The sequence below is a fragment of the Eubalaena glacialis genome, chromosome 14 (genome assembly GCF_028564815.1).
Source record: "Eubalaena glacialis isolate mEubGla1 chromosome 14, mEubGla1.1.hap2.+ XY, whole genome shotgun sequence".
NCBI classification, from domain to species: domain Eukaryota; kingdom Metazoa; phylum Chordata; class Mammalia; order Artiodactyla; family Balaenidae; genus Eubalaena; species Eubalaena glacialis.
The window spans coordinates 74,671,858-74,693,959 of NC_083729.1; the positions used below are offsets into that span (position 1 = coordinate 74,671,858).

At 35.2% G+C, this 22,102-nt stretch overlaps 1 protein-coding gene across 1 annotated transcript in view; it reads left to right on the plus strand.

The window, feature by feature from the left end:
* The window catches only part of LOC133074640 (catenin alpha-2), a 244,239-nt gene that overhangs the window by 184,900 nt on the left and 37,237 nt on the right, over nucleotides 1-22,102 (plus strand). Inside the window, exons 8-10 of the mRNA XM_061168566.1 lie at nucleotides 2,299-2,480; nucleotides 11,746-11,851; nucleotides 15,766-15,900. Coding sequence (XP_061024549.1) covers nucleotides 2,299-2,480; nucleotides 11,746-11,851; nucleotides 15,766-15,900 — 423 coding nt within the window. The remainder of the gene's footprint in view (nucleotides 1-2,298; nucleotides 2,481-11,745; nucleotides 11,852-15,765; nucleotides 15,901-22,102) is intronic.

A 22,102-nucleotide genomic window follows, 5' to 3' on the forward strand; every position in this document is an offset into this window, starting at 1 on the left:
AGCCTGGTGGACAGAGCCTAGAGTTTTAGTGACCTTTGCCCCACTGGGCTGGGACCACGGGGCAGTGTCTAACCCGAATGGTCCTGCATGGTGATCCCATTGTGCACAATGGTTAAGTATGGTGTTAGCTGACCTGGGTTTGAATCCTATTCTTATAGCTCATTAGTTGTGTAATATTCAAAATTTAATTAACTTCCCTGGATCTTGGTATCATCATTAATAACATAAGGGTAATAATAGTATTAATCTTGTAGAATAATTAAGTAGATTAAATTTTTGACATTCATAAGCCTTTTAATACAGTACCCAGTATACATGCTTGTGTTCAAGGAATCATGTCAATCTTCTATTTATAGAGAGTCACATAGTCTCTGAGCCTATCCCTTCTCTTTGATGGCAACTAAGTAATAAGCTAGAGGAGCAGCTAGAAGAAAACTCATACAGAAATAATGATAATATAATGTTAACAATAATCCCACACATGCTTACTTTCAATTTACATTTATTATTTCATTTTCTGTGCACCATAACATTTTGAGGTAATTGTTTACTATTCTTATATTATAGAACGTTAAGGATGTGATCCAGTAGCCAAGTCAGTTACAGAGCCAGGTTGAGCCCAGTTTTTCTGAGCTTATATCCACTGATATTTCTATTAGATACCAGCTACCTACCTCTCCTTTGAACAATTCACTCACATTGGGAGGAACTTTACAATATAGAAAGAAGGTTTTTTTTGTGCTATTTACTTGTCCTTTGCAACAGCTGTCGGTACCCCAAATCATGCTCTTCTGGAGAATATGTGCATCCCAGAATGAGAGGGATACCAGTGCTGACACACTGATCCACGTGTTCCTTTCAGTGAAGCAGGTTGTAAATGGTTCTTTGAGGAGGCAGTGAGGTGATGTCAAACATTTCATTCAGTGCCTGCTACATAAATAGTGTCTAACAAATACAGTTGATTCTCTTTATTCATGGCCTTTATGTTCTATAAAGTCACCATGAATGCTTAATTAGCAACTACGGAATCATTGCTCCTAGGGGAAATACAGGGTTAGCTTACTGAGAGCTGCTAGTCTTAATATTTCCTTCAACCCATCAATATGTAATCTTGTTTAATGAGTGTTTCTGTTTAGATATCTTATTAGATAGTTTTGGTTCATGAACATTGAGCTCACAGCTGGGAGCACTAAAACTCATGCCTGAACGAAGTTCATCTAATACATGTATTTTCTCCATTAGGCACATCGCAGCCTTTTTGTGCTTAGACACAAGACAGCACTAGGATTGGGGGCCAAGTTAAACAGCAAAACCACCAATAAAGAGTGCAAATATGTGGAAAATGTGGTACTAAATAGATTGCAGAAAGGACGCTTGTTTATGGTATGAGTGCTGAAACAAGAAAGCAGAGAAACCCTTGTTCAGCCTCATCTGGGAACATGGTTGTCAGATGACTCAAAATTTTGGTAGCTCTGTGTATGTCTGTGAATGTCTGAAAGCACCACAAATATTGATTTGGGGATTTCAAATAGATTTTAGAGAGTAGGCAAATTTGCAAATAAAAAACCCGTGAATAGTGAGAATCAACTGTAGTTTTTCCTTTTCTACATTCCCTTACCTAGCAACTATTGAAAATCAACCTTTGCTTCTTAATCCTAAATTTGATCCCATCACAGCTTCTCTCTACATACTCATAGGCTCTCCAGGGAGCCATGTTCGACCCAGGATTTCCATAGAGGAGGACTGGGAATAGGTATGCCATCCCTGATGTGCCCTGCATAAGGGATTTTTGTTTGGCATCTAACCATGAATGGCTTCATTAACACTCACAGGACATCTCCCCACTCCACTTGGGATGTTCAGATATTCTTTTAAATTCTTTTCCTTCCCAGCAACAGAGGCCTGTTTTCTTTTTTCTGAACAGATTTCAGTGTTGAAAGAGGTGCATTCTTTCATCTGGTAAAAGTTTCCCAAGACCAAATATAAAAATCGTCAGGAATAGATTCTTTTGAACAAACATATGTCATCACAGAGACAAAGAAGTTCTGTTACTGTCAATGTGCACGTACCTTTGGATCTCTTATTTTTTTGTATGTGGGAACAGGGACAGGGAATGTGGGGACCTTACCAGTCTGTGCTTTTGCATTCTTGGGGCTGGAGAAAAAGTACTTTCCAGAATAGTGGGGCAGCCTATCATCCTTGTCAGGGTCTGGCTTTGCCATTAACTGGAGGCAGAGTCAACCTCCTGTCTGTGCTTCTTTGTCACCATTAGTCACACTTTTTCTGTAACCCACACAGGCCATCATGGCACAACTACCGCAAGAGGAGAAGGCAAAAATAGCTGAGCAGGTGGAGATATTCCACCAAGAGAAAAGCAAGCTGGATGCTGAAGTGGCCAAATGGGACGACAGCGGCAATGATATCATTGTGCTGGCCAAGCAGATGTGTATGATCATGATGGAAATGACAGACTTCACAAGGTGAGGCCTGGAGACAGGAAGAGGAAGATTTTCTCATTAAAAATAACAGAAGCATAACAGTGTGTATTAGCATGTGAAAAGCCTGCTGAAAAATTAAAAGACTACATCAAAGCAAGGTAGTGGTATTATAAAATTTACATGTGTAAGTCAAAATGATCTGGACCTGGTTCTTAGCAGATAGGTCTTTTTGGTCAAAAAGAACAGATTCATTTCTGTAATTATTATTGTTTTAATTATCCATCCTAAGTCAGTCATAAAATCAAACCCCTGGGGCTTGGGTGACTCATTTTTGGTCTATGCTGTTTTGCAGTGTGTTTAAGTATTATTCTGAAGATAAGGTGTATGATTTGCTAATACCCCTTTGGAAAAAATATATACCTATATATATATATATATATATATATATATATATGTGTGTGTGCACATGTAGACATGTAATATGGTTTAATGCTAGCTCATGATTTAGCATTAATCTCAGCTCATATTTTATCCTTACATACAAAGAATCAGGTTCAACTATCTGATTCTGTAATTTTGACAGGGAAATTAAACATTGTATAAGTTTCAGGTCCTTTTGCTCTGAGCAGTGCTTTTAATAAATCAAGATACCAGTCAGAATTTTGTCAGGAGCCTTTTCCTCATCAGGGGTCATTGCTGTTTCTGCCATTGCATTTTTAGTTTCCTCTTTAAAGGGAGATGACATTTCTGCCCTTCCTACCACCCAAAGGGCAGACAAAGGGAGAGCAAAGCTCAATGAAAGATCCCTGGATTTTTAGTCCAAATACCAGGTGATTTTGGACCTGTCTCGTACTGTCTTTATTCATTTGTAAAGTGGGAAAATAATACTCTTCTTATCAACTTTCACAGGAGAGTTTTAAAATCCAAAGAGGTAATGAAGTTGTAAATTATGCTGCCATATGAATGAAAGCTATCATTTTTCTGTAGATTTCTTTTTCTGAGAAACACAGACACACACAGACACATGAGCAAAGATGTTTTAATGATTCAACACAGTATTTGTTATTAAAGTTATATAAAATGTGTGGCAATGTGAAGACACTACCTTATGGATGACAATTTTTTAAGTGATTGTTGAGTGCTTTTAATAAGAAAAGCCTACAATTAATTATAGGTTATAATAAAATATGGCACATCTCTGCCTTTTTCCCTTTACCTTTTGCCTCTGGCCAATATGTACTAATGACATCGCTTGGTCCTTTCTCCAAATATTTAAAAATTGTTTTTGACTTTAGTGAAATGTCTTTAAAGTTATGAGGGTGACCTTCGAGATTTTAAATGTCATTGTATTCATTAGGAGTTCAAATTTGTACATTTGGCTGGTCTTTGTCGGTTTCACAGATTTATTTCAAACAAAAAATAATAGTAAGATAACTCAGTCTGAACCATTATTTAAGTCTGAATTTCCTACAAATCAGGCTATCATGGCAGCCCACAGTCATTGCTTTTCAAGGCCTGTGATGACTTAACTTGCTTGCTTTCAACACTGTATTCATACTTTATCTGATGGATATTATACAATCCATTAATAACATCACTAATTTAAAGTGAATGATGAATCAAGTCATGTTGCTAGTTTAGATCAGGAAGACATTTTATAATGCTCTAGATTATATACAACTGTGTCAAGGAAGAGAGATATACTTGAGGGGGTCTTGTTAGATGATGTTAAATAAGACAGACTTTCTATCAGTCAAAGTATAGTTTTAAAAGTGAAAAGAGGGCCACTTCAGTTCCTGAGGGATTTTGTATAATCACTTTATGCTGATTTGAATAATGAAATGTCTAGAGTGCTACTGGTTATCATTTTTTCCCACTGCTTGATGAGTAGTTTTGTGCCCCTTTGTGAGGGCAAAGGGAGGATACAGTTAATAACCAGAGAAACAGGAGAGAGTGTGAATTGGAAATGGAGCACAGGAAGCTGAAGTTTTGCTGCTGCCCCCATCTGCCGTACAAAGAGGTAGCTAATTTGAGTCTTTCTTTGTGCCTCTCACATAAGTTCACTGCACTTGACCCTATGCATTATTATTATTATCCTTGCATTTTCCACTTTAAGGAGGAATAATTTCAGCTCTATACCTCTAATAGCTCTTACGTATTATGTTCCCTTATTTAAAGGAAAGGATATAGCTGAGTAGGAATTGAAACTTGACTACCCTCTTCAGATCTTACATTTAAAGGGTGTTTGGGTGCAAGAAAAAAACCTTACATTTATTATTTTGTTGTTTTATTCTTATCAGTAGCTAATTCATTAATTTGATTCAGTAATCTCAATGATATCCACTCCATTATTATTAAAATTGGAGAGGTTCTGCCTCATTATTTGTGTAATAACTTCTTCATGGCGGGTAAAACTGATTATGCCTCATGGCTGTTTCCTGTTCAGTTCTTGACTTCCAAGAACTGAACAGGAAACAGTTCATCATCTCATGGTGATGGCAGAAATGCTGTCCTGCATAGGGTGAATCCATACCTCTCATGTCACTTTCAGAAAAAAATAGCATGGGCCAGTCTTGTATCCCAATAACAAAAGGTGTGCAGAGGGCAGCAGTTCAGGAAAGAAACCCAAGTTTAATTGTACAGCAAGGGACAAAGCTGTCTCTTGAGATCAACTGTAAGTTCTGATCTTGAAAGGAACTGGGTTCAGGCTAAAACAAAAAGCTTTCAGGGTACAATCTACTGTACTACAGTAAAGAATCATGTAATCACCCCGCTATTCCCAAATTTCATTCCTGCCTTGGTATGGAAACTCAGGGCTTCAGGCCAAGTGACAGCTTGACTAGTCTTTCAGTTCCAATTCTTGACTCTTGTCAGTTCATGCCATGCCATATCTGGCCATTAAAGGGCATCCATCTAGCTCCCTTTGCACCAAAACTTTCTTTCCTCTTTTCATAGAATAATATAAAAATCTTGAGTTTGCTATCCAAGGCCTACCTTTATTGACCCTTAGATTCCTTCTCAATTTTGTACATATTTGTATTTCAACTTCAAGATCATCATATAAATGTTACTTCCTTGAATAATTCAACTTATGGTCCTACAGTCTCACCTGATTTATCTTTAATCCCCAGATGAATACAACTTTTCCACTGTGCTGTCTTTAGACTGCTTCAGCTAATTGGTGAAAGTGGTATTTCCCAACTATGTTTTATGGACTGTGGTCCTGAAAAGGGGCTTCTATGATTCAGTACATTTACAAATATACTCCTTACTTACTATATGTCATTACTGGAGAGTCACATCATATATTGATCTGTTAGAGGTACTGAGAAAACTATAGTAAATAAATGTTTTTAATTTGGATTAACTCAGAATTTATGAATTCTGGGTACTGAGTACATTGACTCAGAATGCACTCACACATTGATTTTTCTCATTAATACCTATTACCTTTTCATGAAATAAATATGAATTATTTGTTAAATTGTGGATAACAGTAATGTAGTAATAGCTTTCCATGATTCTCTTTTTTTTTTGAAGTGACCATTTCCTGGGAAAGCTTCCAAATATTGACCCTTGTATAAGAATCACCTATTAGCAAAATAGAGAAGGTTACTACCTATATAGTAGAGCCAATTCTATGGCTGGATATTTTTCCAAGAAAACTAAAAACATGTTCCAAATGGAACGATAAGATGGCTTTTGTCTTTAAGGTCACAAGATTCCTCAAAGCACCTTTCAAAATGCCCAAAGTAGAGAATCTGATTAAGTTAGGGAAAGACAAAGGGTATAAACCATCACTTTGAGACTGAGAACTACAGCCAGTGGAACTAGTCCCTTTGTCCATACTGCCTTCCACTAATAGGAAGACTCAGACTTTTGATCTTTTCTGGGCAACATCCCTGGCAACACATTCTCCTTTCTGTCTCTGTGAATTTGACTACTCTAGTATCTCATATAAGTGAAAACATACAGCATTTGTCTTTTTGTGACTGGCATATTTCACTTAGCGTAATGTTCTCAAGGTTCATCCATATTGTACATGTCAGACTTTCATTCCTTCTTAAGGCTAAATAATATTTCATTGAATGTATAGATCATATTTTGTTTATCCATTCATCTATTCTTGGGCACTTGGATTGTGAATAATATTGCTATGAACATGGGTGTACAAATATCTCTTTGAGACCCTGCTTTCAATTCTTTGAATATATACCCAGGAGTGGAATTGCTGGATCACATGGTAGTTCTATGTTTAATTTTTTGAGGAACCACTGTACTGTTTTATATAGCAGCTGCACCATTTTACATTCCCATCAACAGTGCACAAAGGTTCCAACTCCTTCCCATCCTCGCCAAGACTTCTTATTTTCTGTTTTTGTTTGTTTTTATAGTAACCATCTTAATGAGTGTGAGATGGTATCTCATTGTGATTTTGATTTACATTTTCCTAATAATTAGTGGTGTTGAACATCTTTTCATGTGCTGATTAGCCATTGTATTCTTCTTTGGAGAAATGTATATTCAGGTCTTTTGCCCATTTTTTAATCAGGCTGATTAATTTTTAGTGTTGAGTTCTAGGAGTTTTTCTATATTCTGGATATCAACCCCTTGTCAGATATAGGATTTGCAAATATTTTCTCTGATTCTGTGGGTTGCCTTTTTATTCTGTTGATTGTGTTCTTCAATGCACAGAAGTTTTTAAAATTTTGATATAGTCAAATTTGTCTATTTTTGTTGTTGCCTGTTTTATTTGTTTCGCATGCAAGAAATCATTGCCAAATCCAATGTCACGAAGTTTTTCCCTTAACTTTTCTTGTAAGATATGTACAGATTAGCTCTCATGATCCACTTCCAGTTGATTTTTGTATATGGTATAAGATAAAGGTCCTGCTTCATTCTTTTGCATGTATATATCAATTTTCCCAACATCATTTGTTGAAAACACTGTCCTTTTCCTGTTGAATGGTCTTGACAACCTTGTCAAAAATCTGCTGGGCTTTCTATTCTGTTCCATTATTTTATATATCTGTCTTTATGCCAGTGCTACACTGTTTTGATTACTGTAGCTTTGTAGTAAGGCCCCCAACTTTGTTCTCTTTTAAGATTGTTTTGGCTATTTGGGGTGCCTTGACAATCCATATGAATTTTAAGATAGATTTTTCTATTTTGGCAAAATTGCTGCTGGGTTTTTGATAGGGATTACATTGATTGCTTTGTGTAGTATTGATATCTTAATAATATTAGGTCTTCTAATCCATGTACATGAGATGTCTTTCCATTTATTTGTGTCTTTATTAATTCATCCATTGATGGACACTTAGGTTGCTTCCATATATTGGGTATTGTAAATAATGCTACAATGAACATAGGGGTGCATATATTTTTTTAAATTAGTGTTTTCATTTTCTTCAGATAAATACCCAGTAGTGGAATTGCTGAATCATATGGCAGTTCTATTTTTAATTTTTTGAGGAAACTCCATACTGTTTTCCATAGTGGTTGCACCAATTTATATTTCCACCAGTAGTGTACAAGTGTTCCCTTTTCTCCACATCCTTGCCAACATCTGTTATTTGTTGTCTTTTTGATATAAGCCATTCTGACAGGTGTGAGGTGATATCTTTTTGTGGTTTTGGTTTGCATTTCCCTGATGATTAGTAATGTCGAGTACCTTTTCATGTACCTGTTGGCCATCTGTATGTCTTCTTTGGAAATATGTCTATTCAGGCCCTCTGCCTGTCTTTAAATTGGATTATTTGCTTTTTTGCTATTAATTGAGTTCTTTATATATTTTGGATATTAACCCCGTATCAGATCTATGATTTGCAAATATTTTCTCCCATTCAGTAGATTGCCTTTTCATTTTGTTGATGGTTTCCTTTGCTGTGCAGAATCTTAAATAAATAATTTGTATTAGGTGCTTCTGACGATATCAGTATTATGTTACTTAATGAAACTGTTTTTGAAGTCTCTCTTCTTTTCCTATATTCTGGAAGAATTTAAATTGCATTGGGATTATCTTCTTTTTAAAGCAGTGGCCCCTAACCTTTTTGGCACCAGGGACCAGTTTCTTGGAAGACAATTTTTCCACAGACGATGGGGTGGGGGGTGCGGGGAGCTTGCTTGCCTGCCTGCCTGCCTGCCACTCACCTCCTGCTGTGTGGCCCAGGGGTTGGGGACCCCTGTTGTAAAGGTTTAGTAAATTCCTCTGAGAAACCATCTGGATTTACTGATTTTTTGACCAGCTTTCTCTCTGACAGCCTTACTTATTTCTTTCATGGAAATCAGACTCTTTAGATTTTTCAAAATCTACTTTCTAGCCAGTGTTGGTAAATTATATTTTCCTAGAAAGTTATTTCATCCAGGTTCTCAAATTTCTTTACATGTATTTGAGGAAACTAGCATTATAATACTTCAAATTTTCTGTTTTTTAAGATAATTTAAATCTTACCTTTTTTTACTTTAGAATATTTTTCTCCTATTTTTTTCTTGATAGCAAACTAAATATATTTTCTGTATCAGTTTTGCCTTCTTTTTTTTTGGAATCGATTTATTTATTTTCTGTGTTTTATTATTTTCTCACAAATCTGTTCTCCTTATTTTTTTAATTTTATTTTTTTATTGAAGTATAGTTGATTTACAATGTTGTGCCAATCTCTGCTGTACAGCAAAGTGACTCTGTAATAGAGACATTCTTTTTTTAATATTCTTTTCCATTATGGTTTATCACAGGATATTGAATATAGTTCCCTGTGCTATACAGTAGGACCTTGTTGTTTATCCATCCTATATGTAATCGTTTACATATGCTAATCCCACACTCGCAGTCCTCCCCCTCCCCCACCCCCTCCCCCTTGGCAACCACAAGGCTGTTCTCTATGTCTGTGAGTCTGTTTCTGTTTTGTACATAGGTTCATCTGTGCCATATTTTAGATTCCACATATTAGTGATTTTTATTAGTTTCTTCCTACTTTCTAAATTCTTGAGTCAGATGATTATTGTTTTTGTTATTTCTTGCATATTAATATCTGTAGTTATGGCTATTTGTGTTTCTCTGAGATTACTACTTTAGCTATCTCATCAGAATATAGCAAAAAGAGTATTAAATTGTGATTAGGGACACAGAGGTTGCAGTCCTTTTTCTCTCTCCTTATCACTCTCTGCATTATCATCTTGGGCAGGTCACTTAGCCTCCTCTTTGGGTTTCAGCTTTCTCAGTTAGAAAATGAGGAAATATTTGATGATCCCCAAATTTCTACATTGCTCTCTAGTTTCATGTAATACATCCCTGTCATCAACTTGTGACCCCAAGTATTTTAATTGAGTCTGCAATGTGAACTCTAAAGTCTCAAATTTTTAAATACAATATAATAGTGAGTCTATGTACTCTAGCCTCTGGTGTAATCACAAAAGACATGCTTCTAATCATGCTTTATCTGCAGTATGGGAGTCTGAGCCTCAAACAAATTCAAGCCTCTATAAATGTTCTTTATTAACTTAGCACATTTTGTCAGAGTCAATCAACTGTTGAAAGTTATCATGAAAGGTTCATGAGAAAGCATTTCCTCAAATCCTTTTTGAAATTCTTGGAGCAAACAAACACCAAGATTGTTAGTAATGAAAAATCAAGCCTAGTGCAGCCCTTTGTGAATGGGTTAAGATGAAGGCAAAAAGTAACAACAGATATTTTGTCAGAGTAAGTTTGCAAAAAGGATTTTCTAAGGTTTGGAAGTTACAGAGAAATGAATAATAATGAGAGTAATATTAAATATTAACAGATTCTGCAACTAACCTTTCCTTTAAAAATATAAACCAAAAACAAAATAAAAGTTTATTTAGAGATAATTTAAAAAAAATAATGTGAGAGAACGGGAGCCCAATTGTCACAGATTCTTTAATTCATCTATATTATATCAAATTCACATGTAAAATCTCTGTCCATATTTTAAAAATCTATACAACAACTGAAAAAAAGTCAGTGTCTTTTGTGGAAGAGTTAATGTTACCACAGCAAAATGAAATAGCTTGTTTTGAATTTCCCTATGTATGTGTTTAAGCACTGACATGAACACAATATATTTTACTCTTACCTACTAACCCTGAAAATGCCAGAGGCAAAATTAAGAGGGAAACAAAATGCCCTTCATTTACATTTATTTTCTAAAGTCATTTTAAGTCTTCCATTTTATAAAATGTTATTATATAACAATGGCAATCATTGCCCAGTCTCTATGCATTCTAAATAAATCACTTCGAGTGTTTTTCTCTGTATTTCACCACATGTCTTAACTATAGGTTTATAATTTTGTAGGCCTAAAAAATGCATTGATTTTTAGATGCATATAAGGAGACCAGTAACAATGCTAAAAATATAAGAATGAACGTATTTAGTCTATTATTTTATTTACCTCTCAAGAAAAGTGAAGAAAAATCATATCATATGCAACATTTTGTTTAAAGATTTATGATTCAGCATAATTTCCTTTTCCTTTCTAATAAATATTTAAAAGACAAGTAATATAAAACAATTCACCTAATTGAAAGCCTTATGTGAAAATATTGGGAAGATGGTTCGACATAAAGACATCTACTGTCACACAGTGTTCTGTGTGTCTTCCTTCGTAAGTCAGTCCCAGAAACATATAAACCAGCAAGAGTAAGAGCTCAGCAGATTTCTGAAATTCTGGCCAAACAGTTCCCAGTTATGGACAAGAGACAGTGGCTTCTTAAAGAGCCAAAGTGGACTTAAAAATATAATTAGCATAATAATAGTGCTGAGCATGGTATGAAAGACAATGCATGTGCATTTATTTTGGCTAGCCTCTGATTTGAATTTAGAATTTATCACATGATTTACATAAGCTTAGATGAGTTATTCACTTTAGTCTATTTTTTTCTTCTCTAAAATGGGAATGATGATGCCTACTTGTTAGGGTTGTTATGAAGACAAATGTATATACAACAGCATAGACACAGGGTAAGCATTTACATATTAAATTCCCATTGCTCTTGTGGTGATCATCTTTTTTAAAGGACCACTGTTTAAAATATATAGAAATGCATGTAAAGAATAAAATGTGAGCATGCACATCCAAATAGGGAAAAATATTCCCTAAAAATGAATGCAAGTAAAGTGAATTATTTACATGGAAATTGAAGTGAATCAAGGAAACATTCAAATTTCCTCTAACGTGGTCAGAGCCAAATCAAATACAAAAGCAGAGTCCTGGACAAACAATATGGTAGGTGTGTCTATTTCTTGTCATAAAGTGGATTTCTAATTATGTTGTGTCTGTTTTTTCAGAGGCAAAGGCCCGTTGAAAAATACATCTGATGTGATTAATGCCGCCAAGAAAATTGCCGAAGCAGGCTCTCGAATGGACAAATTAGCCCGAGCTGTAGCTGATCAGGTAATATAAGAGAGAAGAGCAAGCACATACTGAGTGGGGTCATTAACTAGCTCTTGCGTTCTGTAATGGGTTTTATGCACTCTATAAAATGCCCCTGAAGAATGAATTGTAGAGGATTGCTACCACTTTACAAACTGGCCTCTAACTCTGTGGAGACTGAGTTGATGCCAAAGGTGGGTTCAGTTCAGGAGGGACTAGTAAATTCAATGATCAAAATTCCTTGAGAAAGAAGAGTACCCACTTTTTAAGAGACATAATCCCCAAGGAATCATGGATCCCAGCTGTCCTCATTCAGAAAGTCAAATACACTGCACAAGGGGGAAGCAAAAGAAAGAACTTTACTTCTTGTTATAATTGATCTCACTGTAATGATGCTCTCATAATAATTTATGCCCTAGAATAAATGGGATGAACCCACATAGTCAAGAACATCCAGATTTCAGCTTTATTTTCATCCAGACTCAAAGGGCATCAGAGATTAATGAAATTCTCAATAGTATCTTTTATGCTTTTAGACTGAACTAAGATACACGTTAAAATAGTTCTCAATCTGAATGTTGAGTGTTTGATCTTATTTCCACACTTTTCATCTTATTTTGCTGAATTGGAACTCTAAAATCCTGTTCTAAATATGTCTTGTTGCAATAATGGGCCATTTCTTTTAAGGGTACTTTAGGCAATATACTTTTCCAGAGAGCTGATGCTCATCTCTTTAAGCAACCAGTGGCTTACAGTTTGAACTGTTTTAAAAGGAAAATGTTTTAAAATATAAATTAAGATTCTGAAATAGAAAATATTATAAAAACTGTTATTTACATGGAGAAAACATTATGAGCATGAATTTGCCTACTAGACTACAAAACAATCATGCTCTCTGGAGACAGTGGAAGATTTAGGATTGTTTCCTCCCCCTTAGATGGTCCTAGTCTCCTGTGATTTTTGAGTTGTTTACTATAATTGTTCTCCCTCATTCCTTAATAGGACTGTTTCTCTAAATCCTTATTGTCTTCAGCATCCCGGATTTTAGAATCCTTCAAGTCAATACTAGATTTACTCATCTTCCAAAGTCTGAAAAGAAAAATACATGATTAAGCTATTAGGATTACATTTAAAATAAGCCTACAGATTGTCTCACTTTAACTTTTTTTATACATATGATGGCTAATCTGAGGGAATGTTTTTTGCTTTCTTTTGAATTTTTGAGAAATACTCAATAGTAAAGTTAATTCATTTAAATATTATCGTAATTTGAGAATTTCCTGAAATTTGTAGGGATTGAAATTTGTAGCATTATTAAATTGCTAATTTCAGGACAATGCCAAATGCCAAGCTTCCTACAGTTTGCAGCATAAGTTGAGTTCCATATGTAACCCAGAAAGTTCATGTAAAAGAGAGGAGAGGGACTTCCCTAGTGGTGCAGTGATTAAAAATCTGCCTTCCACTGCAGGGGACATGGGTTTGGTCCCTGATCAGGGAACTAGATCCCACATGCATGCCACAACTAAGAGTTCGCATGCCACAACTAAGAGTTCCCATGCCACAACTAAGGAGCCTGCTGGCCTCAACTAAGGAGCACGTGTGTGGCAACTAAGACCCAGCACAACCAAAATAAAAATAAATAAATAATAATATTAATTTTAAAAAAATTTAAAAAATAAAAGAGAGGAGAGACAATGAACTTACTTGAAAATATTCATGCATACACGCAAACATACAGAAATGCACCAGCCAGGAAAGAATGCTGCATTTTTTTCTGCAAATGTTGAGGGAATTTTTTGCAAAATGTTGGAATGAGTGGAGTGACCAGAGGTTGGCGGGTGGTTCTGAAACCAGGTTGTGTTTGGACAGACTCCTTCTTAGGAGTGAAAGTGGATGGAGTTTGGATGGCTTTTCCATTATACTCTGAATCTCAGTGGCTGAAACTATTTCTCAATATGTTTAGGCTCCTTGAGCTCAATATTTTTTTATTGTGATTCTTATTTTTGATTTTGTAATTTTGGATCCTTATTTCCAACAATTATGTAACATGAAGCATAGCCCCAAACAGTTTTGGTATCTGGAAAACACACCACACATGTACACACACAAATATCCCAGGATTCTAGATGTATTTTGAGATTGTGACAAAATATTAAAATGCTCTTTAATGATGATGTAACAACAACAACAAAAATAGATGAAGTTAAACATAACGCTCTCTTTGTGGTATGCTTCTTATCATCAGTTGTGAAGCAACTTGCAATTTTTGCTAATGCTTTATCTGAATGGGGCATTTCTTTCTCAAATTCTGCACCCATTTCTACTATTTCCATGGTATAAGAGTTATTTTTCTTGGTCCACATGCCTTTATGTGTGTTTTAAATACTTCAGTTTAAATAATAGAATAGAATGAGCATTTCCAAAATGTCGATTGCTTACCTTTATCTTGCCGGAAAATATTTTTATGAAGATTTGAGATATTCACACAATATAAACGTTTTACGGACTGTTGCATTTTAAATTACTGTTCCATTGAGATAGAACTTCCATTTTAATTTGCTACAAGGTATTTGTATCAAAAGCCTTGTCAGTCCTCTAGGGAGATATCATTTTAAAGTTAATTCCTTTCAGTATATGAGTCTCTGGAGTAGGATAAATATTACAGTATTAAGTACTTGTAGGAAGCTAAAAACAGTCTCTGTGGGATTCTTTCTTGATAAATGCAGTTAGTGAAAAAAAATACCACAATGGTAAGTGTTATGTATACAAAAGACCCCTTTGTCATTTATTAAATAAATGGCTATGTCAAATGACTGGCTTCACAGTATTAATGAAAGAATTCCCTTTCTTGAGCTTGAAGGAAACTTAGCTGGAGTCTTTGTCTCATACTCTTATTCTAAATAACATACTTCGGTTTGGGCTGTAGGTACTCATTTCTTACAATGTTTCATCAAGGATCTGGTGATTATATGTCCTTTGCAAGTGCCAGATTGAGTCAGAACAATAGAATGTCCTGGAGAATTTTGAGCTGAACTTTGGATAGCAATAGAAACATATTTCAATTACTGGATAGCCATTGGCATTGAAGCTTCAGAAACGCTTTAGGGAATCATGTAAATGTCTGTAGAAGTGTTCAGCTCTGCTCAGTGTGTATTTGATGGACATCTACCCACTTAAGTTACAAAGAGAATTAAAAATCTATGGTCACCAGAAGTGTTTTGAGAATTCAAAATCTTTGGTGCATCCTTTGAAGGGTCTTATTGTTACACTTATGAGCTTATTTCAATTGGCTTCAAATTCATTTCACTCAAATCTTTTTCTTTTACAGTTGTCTTGATCCTTCTCAGAGTCTCTTGTTTAAAGGAAGTTTATCATGTTGCTAAAATTTGGATAAACATGGAATTCCAAGAAGTGTAATAGAGTTCCTTTAGTGAATGATACATGTCTTAGAAAGCAAAAAGAAACAAGTGCATTTTCCCCCAACTAACTGAATTGAAACTCTATCTTGCACTATGGCAGAGAGACTGCCACACAGGATGATTTCCTTCTAGCATCTGTTGCTTTGTTCTCTGTGTTAAAATAACTTTGCTTGTAGTGAACGTTGACTGGGCCACTCAGGAAAAACCTATGGAATATTGTTTTCTTAGCAGTTTAGAAGATAATTGGTAAAATACTCATAAATGTATCCAGAAGTCCCAGTAAGACTTTCCAGGAGATCATCAATATTTTTTGTATAGAATTTATCAAAGTAGAGCTAACCATTCTAACCTATTGGCTGTGGCTTTCCTAAAATACACTATAAAGAAGTTAAGTTGAATGGTTGTAATTAAGGTATATGACAGTGAAACCTTTTCTTCTCACAGCTTTTATATAGCAAGTATTAGAAACTGAAGAGTACTTACTAATTGAGATGACCTTTTTTTAATGTTTTATAGTGTCCTGATTCAGCATGTAAGCAGGATTTATTAGCCTACCTTCAACGAATTGCCTTGTATTGCCATCAACTTAATATCTGCAGCAAGGTGAAAGCTGAAGTACAGAATCTGGGAGGAGAGCTCATTGTGTCAGGGGTAAGCTGGGACCTGGGCTTCACAATTCAAGTTCCCACTGCTGTACTTCCAAGGCAAGCATTCTTGGCAACAGTACTGCTAAAAACACCAAACTACAGTGATTCATAGGGAGGTGTTTTTAAAAAAATAAATATTATCACCATTATTCCAGACCTTACAATAACTCACGAAGAACAGTTTGATTTTCCAATTACCCCATGTTTATACTAGCCTTGTAAAATCTCCACTCTTCACAAGAAAACTAATTTCATAGTCTGGAAACTCATTGCCAAGCTGTGACTATTATAATTATTTGGGGCTTTTGTATATTTACTCATTGTAAGTCTACTTCCCTCTGTTAGTCCTAGCAATTTTCATTCTCTGTTCAGGAGCAAGCCTCTCTATGTGTGGATTGTGTTCACATGTTAGAGATGATGAAAACAATAGGAATTCATTCATCAGGTTCCAATGCATACTAGGTTATCAGTAACCCTTAAAAGCCAGAAAATGTTTGAATTTAACACAGGTTGATGTGCTGTTGCCAAAAACTAACATGGTTGTCAAACACTAACAATTATATATCCTTTGTTCAATCACTTCAGTGTTTCCCTTCTCATGAAAATATAAGTATCTGGTCCATTTTAATCAAATGCAAAGAAACAAGAAGTTCAATGAATAGAAGAATCATGATTTCTTGGCAAGATTTCCAAATGTATGTGTTGAGGTTCTTCACCTTGGCTTCTTTTCCTCCCTCAGTCCCTTTCTTTCAACACAAGGTGCCATCTATTGTAAACTATTTGCAAATTCCAAAGTGTGGCTCTGCTACCTTTAGTTCTTTTCCCAGTCAACCATGATGCTGCCATTTTAAGTGTGGCATTACCAGGAACAGAGCATTATCAATATGGTGAATGCCTTGTGTAAATCAGATTGGTAATGAAGCTCAGTTCTTCCTCAAGCCATTTTCAGAAATTCAGCAGGTTGACCATTTGATAAAAAAATATGTGGAAAAATCATTCTTGAACCCAAAGATTTCAGTTCCTATATTGTTTGGCTTGCAGAAAACATAGCTGGGAAAAGAGCTGATCTGGTTTGCATGGAGATGCCATTTGGAAAGCCTGTTCCATGCAGTCTCACCTAGAGCCCAGTAAATTGCTGTTTTGTGCCTCTTCCCAAAGCATAGTCACCTCTTTGCATTTCCAAAATGATCCTGCTTCAACATTCTTCAACAACCAAGAGCAATCTGTCTTGCAGTGTGTCCTTTCTGCCAAGTTGGTAATTACCAAGATTCTCTCTGCCAAGAAGTGATCAAAACATTGCATCTCCCTTGCTTCCTTTCTTATCTTCAGCCTCAATGGTATAGTTTCCCATACCATTCAGCTTTCATGTCCATCTGTATATAGCACCTGTGGAACCGAGTGCTTTTTGTTTAGCTTGCCTTGTGTGCTTTCATTTGTTACTTTCCAAATCTTATTATTCATATGGATGCACAGAGCATCTTTGTGGATCTCAGACTCCACAACCTCATCTAAGTGAGTTTTACTGGCAGAGTTACTCTCCATCATCCTCTCAGTACCCATTGTTCATCACTGCCTCCAGAGCTTCATTTCCATTGTCTTTTCCTCATTTAGATGTAGTCCAAACCATCACTGGCTTTTATCACTTGCACTGTTGGCATTTGCAGAGGTGTTTGAGATTGAGAACACCATCAAGAAGCCTGTTTCCTTCTTTGAGTCTTATTGGCAATGTTCATAAATCCTTGCATGGGAGAAGGCTTCTTTTAGAGGAATGTTATACAACTTTATAATAATTCTGAGTCAAACGCATTATAAAGGTTTGCTTATATTGCTCAGTTATGGGCCTGCTCTTGGTCTCTTCATGATTTTTTTCCAAGCTTGATTGTTATTTGGTGCCATACCTGCCTGTGTAGTCTGCTGTCTTTGCCACTTCTGCCTCCATCTTATTCTTCATCCTCCTTCACTGATGGCCAATGGAGAAAAAAATCAATATATTTATTTTGCAAAATAGCCACAAATGACTGCCTTCAGAGTTCTGAAAGAGTCAAGAATGTGAGACCCCATACACACAAACTTTTCAATGATTTTGCCAAGAAAGTGCACCCATGCTTTGAGCCCCATTTATTTTGTTGTCTGGCATGACAAAGTTACTCTGTTTTTTAGGAGAAGCTACCATAGTATAAAATGCAATCAAAAAAGAGAAATACTTGAATCTTCCTCCCTTTTTCCCTGCATTGTTATGTACATGGGATTCAAAGCTGTGGCTTCTTCCCTGAAATACTCAAAAGCCCACAGAAGGGTATATTTGTTAGAAGTCAAAGCTTCTACTAAAACAGAAGAGATTTGGGTAGATTGTTTCCATTTTGCTAAGGAAAATGATTTGGATTTCAAAACTGAGCACCATGTTTTTATAGTCTCATGCTGGCATGATGAACTTATGTTAAACAAAATGCACATATACCATGTCAGCATGTATATGTTTTATGTGAGTCTGTGTGTTCTAACTGGGAAAGGATTCTTCTGTTATATTTGCCTTTGGCTTGAGAGGTAGCTCAGGAAATTTCAACAGGTCATGGGGACAGTGGGTGCCAAAGCTCTTCACGAGTCATGGGAACTAGAGAAATAAAGCAAATAAAAAAAAATATGCCTACATATGCTCATTCACACAACTGCTGTCTAAGAAGCACCATTAGCTTTCTGGCTGGCAATCAATTTTCTAAAGTCATTGGCTTAAACGTTTCTCAACAGCGGAAAGGTGCCATTCTTATTAAATCTCAAAGTATAAGAGGCATATTTGTGAGCCAATTCAGCTCAACCTGGTTGCTAAGCAGGTAATGGGAAAGGAAATTAAAAAAAAAAAAAAAAAACCTAAGAGAGTAATATAAATGTTAAAGAGAAAGTGGAAGAAACTAAAGCCCAGACAATTAAACAGCCTGATAGTTTATATACTGGCTTTATTTGCTTGTTTAGTTTAGTGTTTAGTAGTTTAATCTCTTAAGCCGGTTTACATGATTTTTGGAAAAAGGACCATTAAAGGAAGAAAAGAAGAAAAAGAGGAAAGGATGGAGGATAGGAAGGAAAAAGCATGAAAGAAGGAAAAAGATAAAATAAAGGAAAGAGAAACTTAACCATAGCGTATTATAAATTAGTTTAGTGCAAGTAATATCCATTAAAGGTGAAAACGTTATATTCATCATGAGAGAAAAGTTGAGTATGTATACACTTTTTTCAGTATGTAGATATATTTTGGATACAAATAAGTTCCAATATCATGCTATGGAAATTACCTGTATTTTAATTAATTTTTATTCACTAGGTTTCAGAGGAGTTAATAGGTTCTTTTAAATTTAAAAATGGAGATATACACATGGAACTGGAGAAATGAAAACCATTTTATAACCTTTGATTATCTTTAGCTACCCAAAGATTTATACTTTGCACATTATTCTCAATGAGATTGGAAATCCAAACGCAGGGTTTTAGAACATAGAATACTGAATATCAAGCATTCTGATAAAATGGAAATATTCCACCTACATTATTTTTTTCTAAGTTCAAATACAACAGGATCCCCATTATAACAATGAAGCCAGAGCACAGGAGCAATAACCCTGCTCTGGACAGGAATTTGATGTTCAGGTCAGAGATGGAGGGATGCTGATATAACTTATAGCTGACTCCCCGTGAAAGTGTTACAAAGTTAATACATTTTATTGCATATAAATGCCTTTTTTCATGCAAACAAAATATAGGAACAGAGTTTAGAGGTGAGGAATGTTAGTTCCCTTAGTCCTCAGGCTGATTGAATGGAGCGCTGACCTATTCCCGAGGGACTGAGTAATTGGCCCTAATGTGCACTTTTGTTCTTTGTCTTTTAATCTCTCCTTTCCAAATTTGAATTCCTCTCAATTGGGTTATGGAGAGAAGTTTGACAAGGTGAACAAGTATAATTTGCAACACCAGTAGGATTTGAATTGGTAAAGAGAAAATTGTAGAATAAGGGTCAATTATAGTTACTCTTATAGCCTATGTTTCATATCATTAAAAAACTTGGACTAAATTAAAATTAACATGAATATTCATGATGATAAATGAAAAATATTCATAAAAATGCTGGAAACTGAGAACATTCAAACCAATCCTACCTGACACTGGCATATGATCGAAGATACATATATTCTATATGTATATGCATACATGTATGCACACAACAAATACATGTGATTTGACACTTAACTTCCTTGTTACCTGAATAAGCAATAATCAAGAACTGAACAAATGGTTGACAGCTGTGACATATCTGATTCAATACAATACAGTTTGGGGGAAAATATGCTGTTTATTTGTACCATGCTATATATATATATATATACATTATATATATATATATATATACATTATATATATATATATATTTGTACAATGCCATATATATGTGTATATATAAATAGATATAGATATAGATATAGATATAGATATAGATATAATTGTGTTTTGTTGAGATGAGAATTACATTTTACTTGAAAATTTCTGTGTTCACTCTGTAAAAAAGTGTCAGTATTTTGTAATGGAATGAAACATTCACTGAAACAAGCGTTGTACTTAGTTGTGTAGACTTGTACTTTAAACAACCCTTTTTGGGGAAACAGTCATTTTTGTTATATCTTCTGATTCTGTCTATTGTCAATTCTCAATTATCTCCACTGATCAAAGTATAGTAGTAATGGGAAAAAATCTAAATCGTTAGTTTTCAGTTTGGGTTTGGAATCCACTTCTGTGCTTCATTTAAACAAAAGGGTATGTGTTCAGACAACTCACAGCAGTTCCAAAGAATTTTATCCAGACCTTCCAGAGGGTAAGCCATTAAGTATTTGGGCTTAAAGGACTTTTTCTGATCGGGGGAGAGTAGGAGAATCCAGATCCAGGGAAGTAAAATTAAAACAAACTTCAGATTATAAATCTGAATGGAGGGGTAGTGGAGATACTCTGTACCGATAAGAAAATTAAACAGGTATTTATCATTTTCAGAATGGCAGTAGTTCTTTGCACTTAATCTGTTAGTATGATGGGTTGTTGCATAATTCAATCTTTCTCCCAACAACCTGCCCCCTAATCTGTTATGATGGTAAAACTATAGCCACTTAAATTCTGATTCCCGCATTAAGTCTTCCTCCGTTACATCCGTGTCAATGTACATTGTCATTGATTTTTGCACAACCCAAATTATGCAAACCTTCAGAGAAAAATAACACTTAAGTGTTTTTGCAGTGCAAATCCATTTTCCCAGTGTTACAAAAGTGACATTTAACAAACTCAAGGTATTATTTTTGGAAGAAATTGGAAATAAGAATTTTTATAAGAAAAGTAAAAAATCTCCTTGGGTGTCAGGCATCATAGGAAGCTTTATGTCTGTAGCACCACAGCGCAAGCTGTCTCCCTGAATTCAAATAATCTTGCACAAATGAGGAAAGTATACTACTCTGCTATAAGAAGTAACTCTTCAGTTACATACTTGAAGATACTGATTCTAAACTTATCAAGATGATCAATTCCATTCATTGAAAAAAAAAATCAGTTATCCACTGATGAAATTAAACCAATTGGTTATCTTACTGAATTGCTTTATGCATAGAAAAAGACTTTATAGTCTAATGCTCTCATCCTAAAATAAGAAAACAGACTCTATTGTGGCAAAACTGGTATGTGAACCAAGCAAGTAACTCTTTTGACCTTGACTGGAGACATGGATTGAACTAACTTGGATCTACTCAGTGGATTGATTTGATAGCATCACCTGAACTTGTGAGCTGAGCAGTTTCTATTTTAGTTTGAGGGCATCATTGCTTGTAAGAGTAGAAGGGGTTAATGGCTTTAGGAAGAGTGTCTCTGCGTCAGAAATGTCAATGCCATTACCTGTCATTGAATCAATGAACTTTCCTTCCTTCAGGTTTTAGAATTTTTTCAAGTTTCAAAAGCCTCGAATTAAAAGAAGGAAGGCAAATACTTTATTGGTTAGTAATTAATGCCTTAGATTTTAGTTAATATTCTGAGGATTATTTGGCATCAAATGAATAGTAATATTTTGTGAAAACTTGGAAATTAGACACATGGGAGGTACCTAGATGAGAGACAATGATTGCATATATCTTTTGACATCTGTGAAACACAGGCAAACCTATTTAAGATATACTAGTTTGTACCATTTTCCC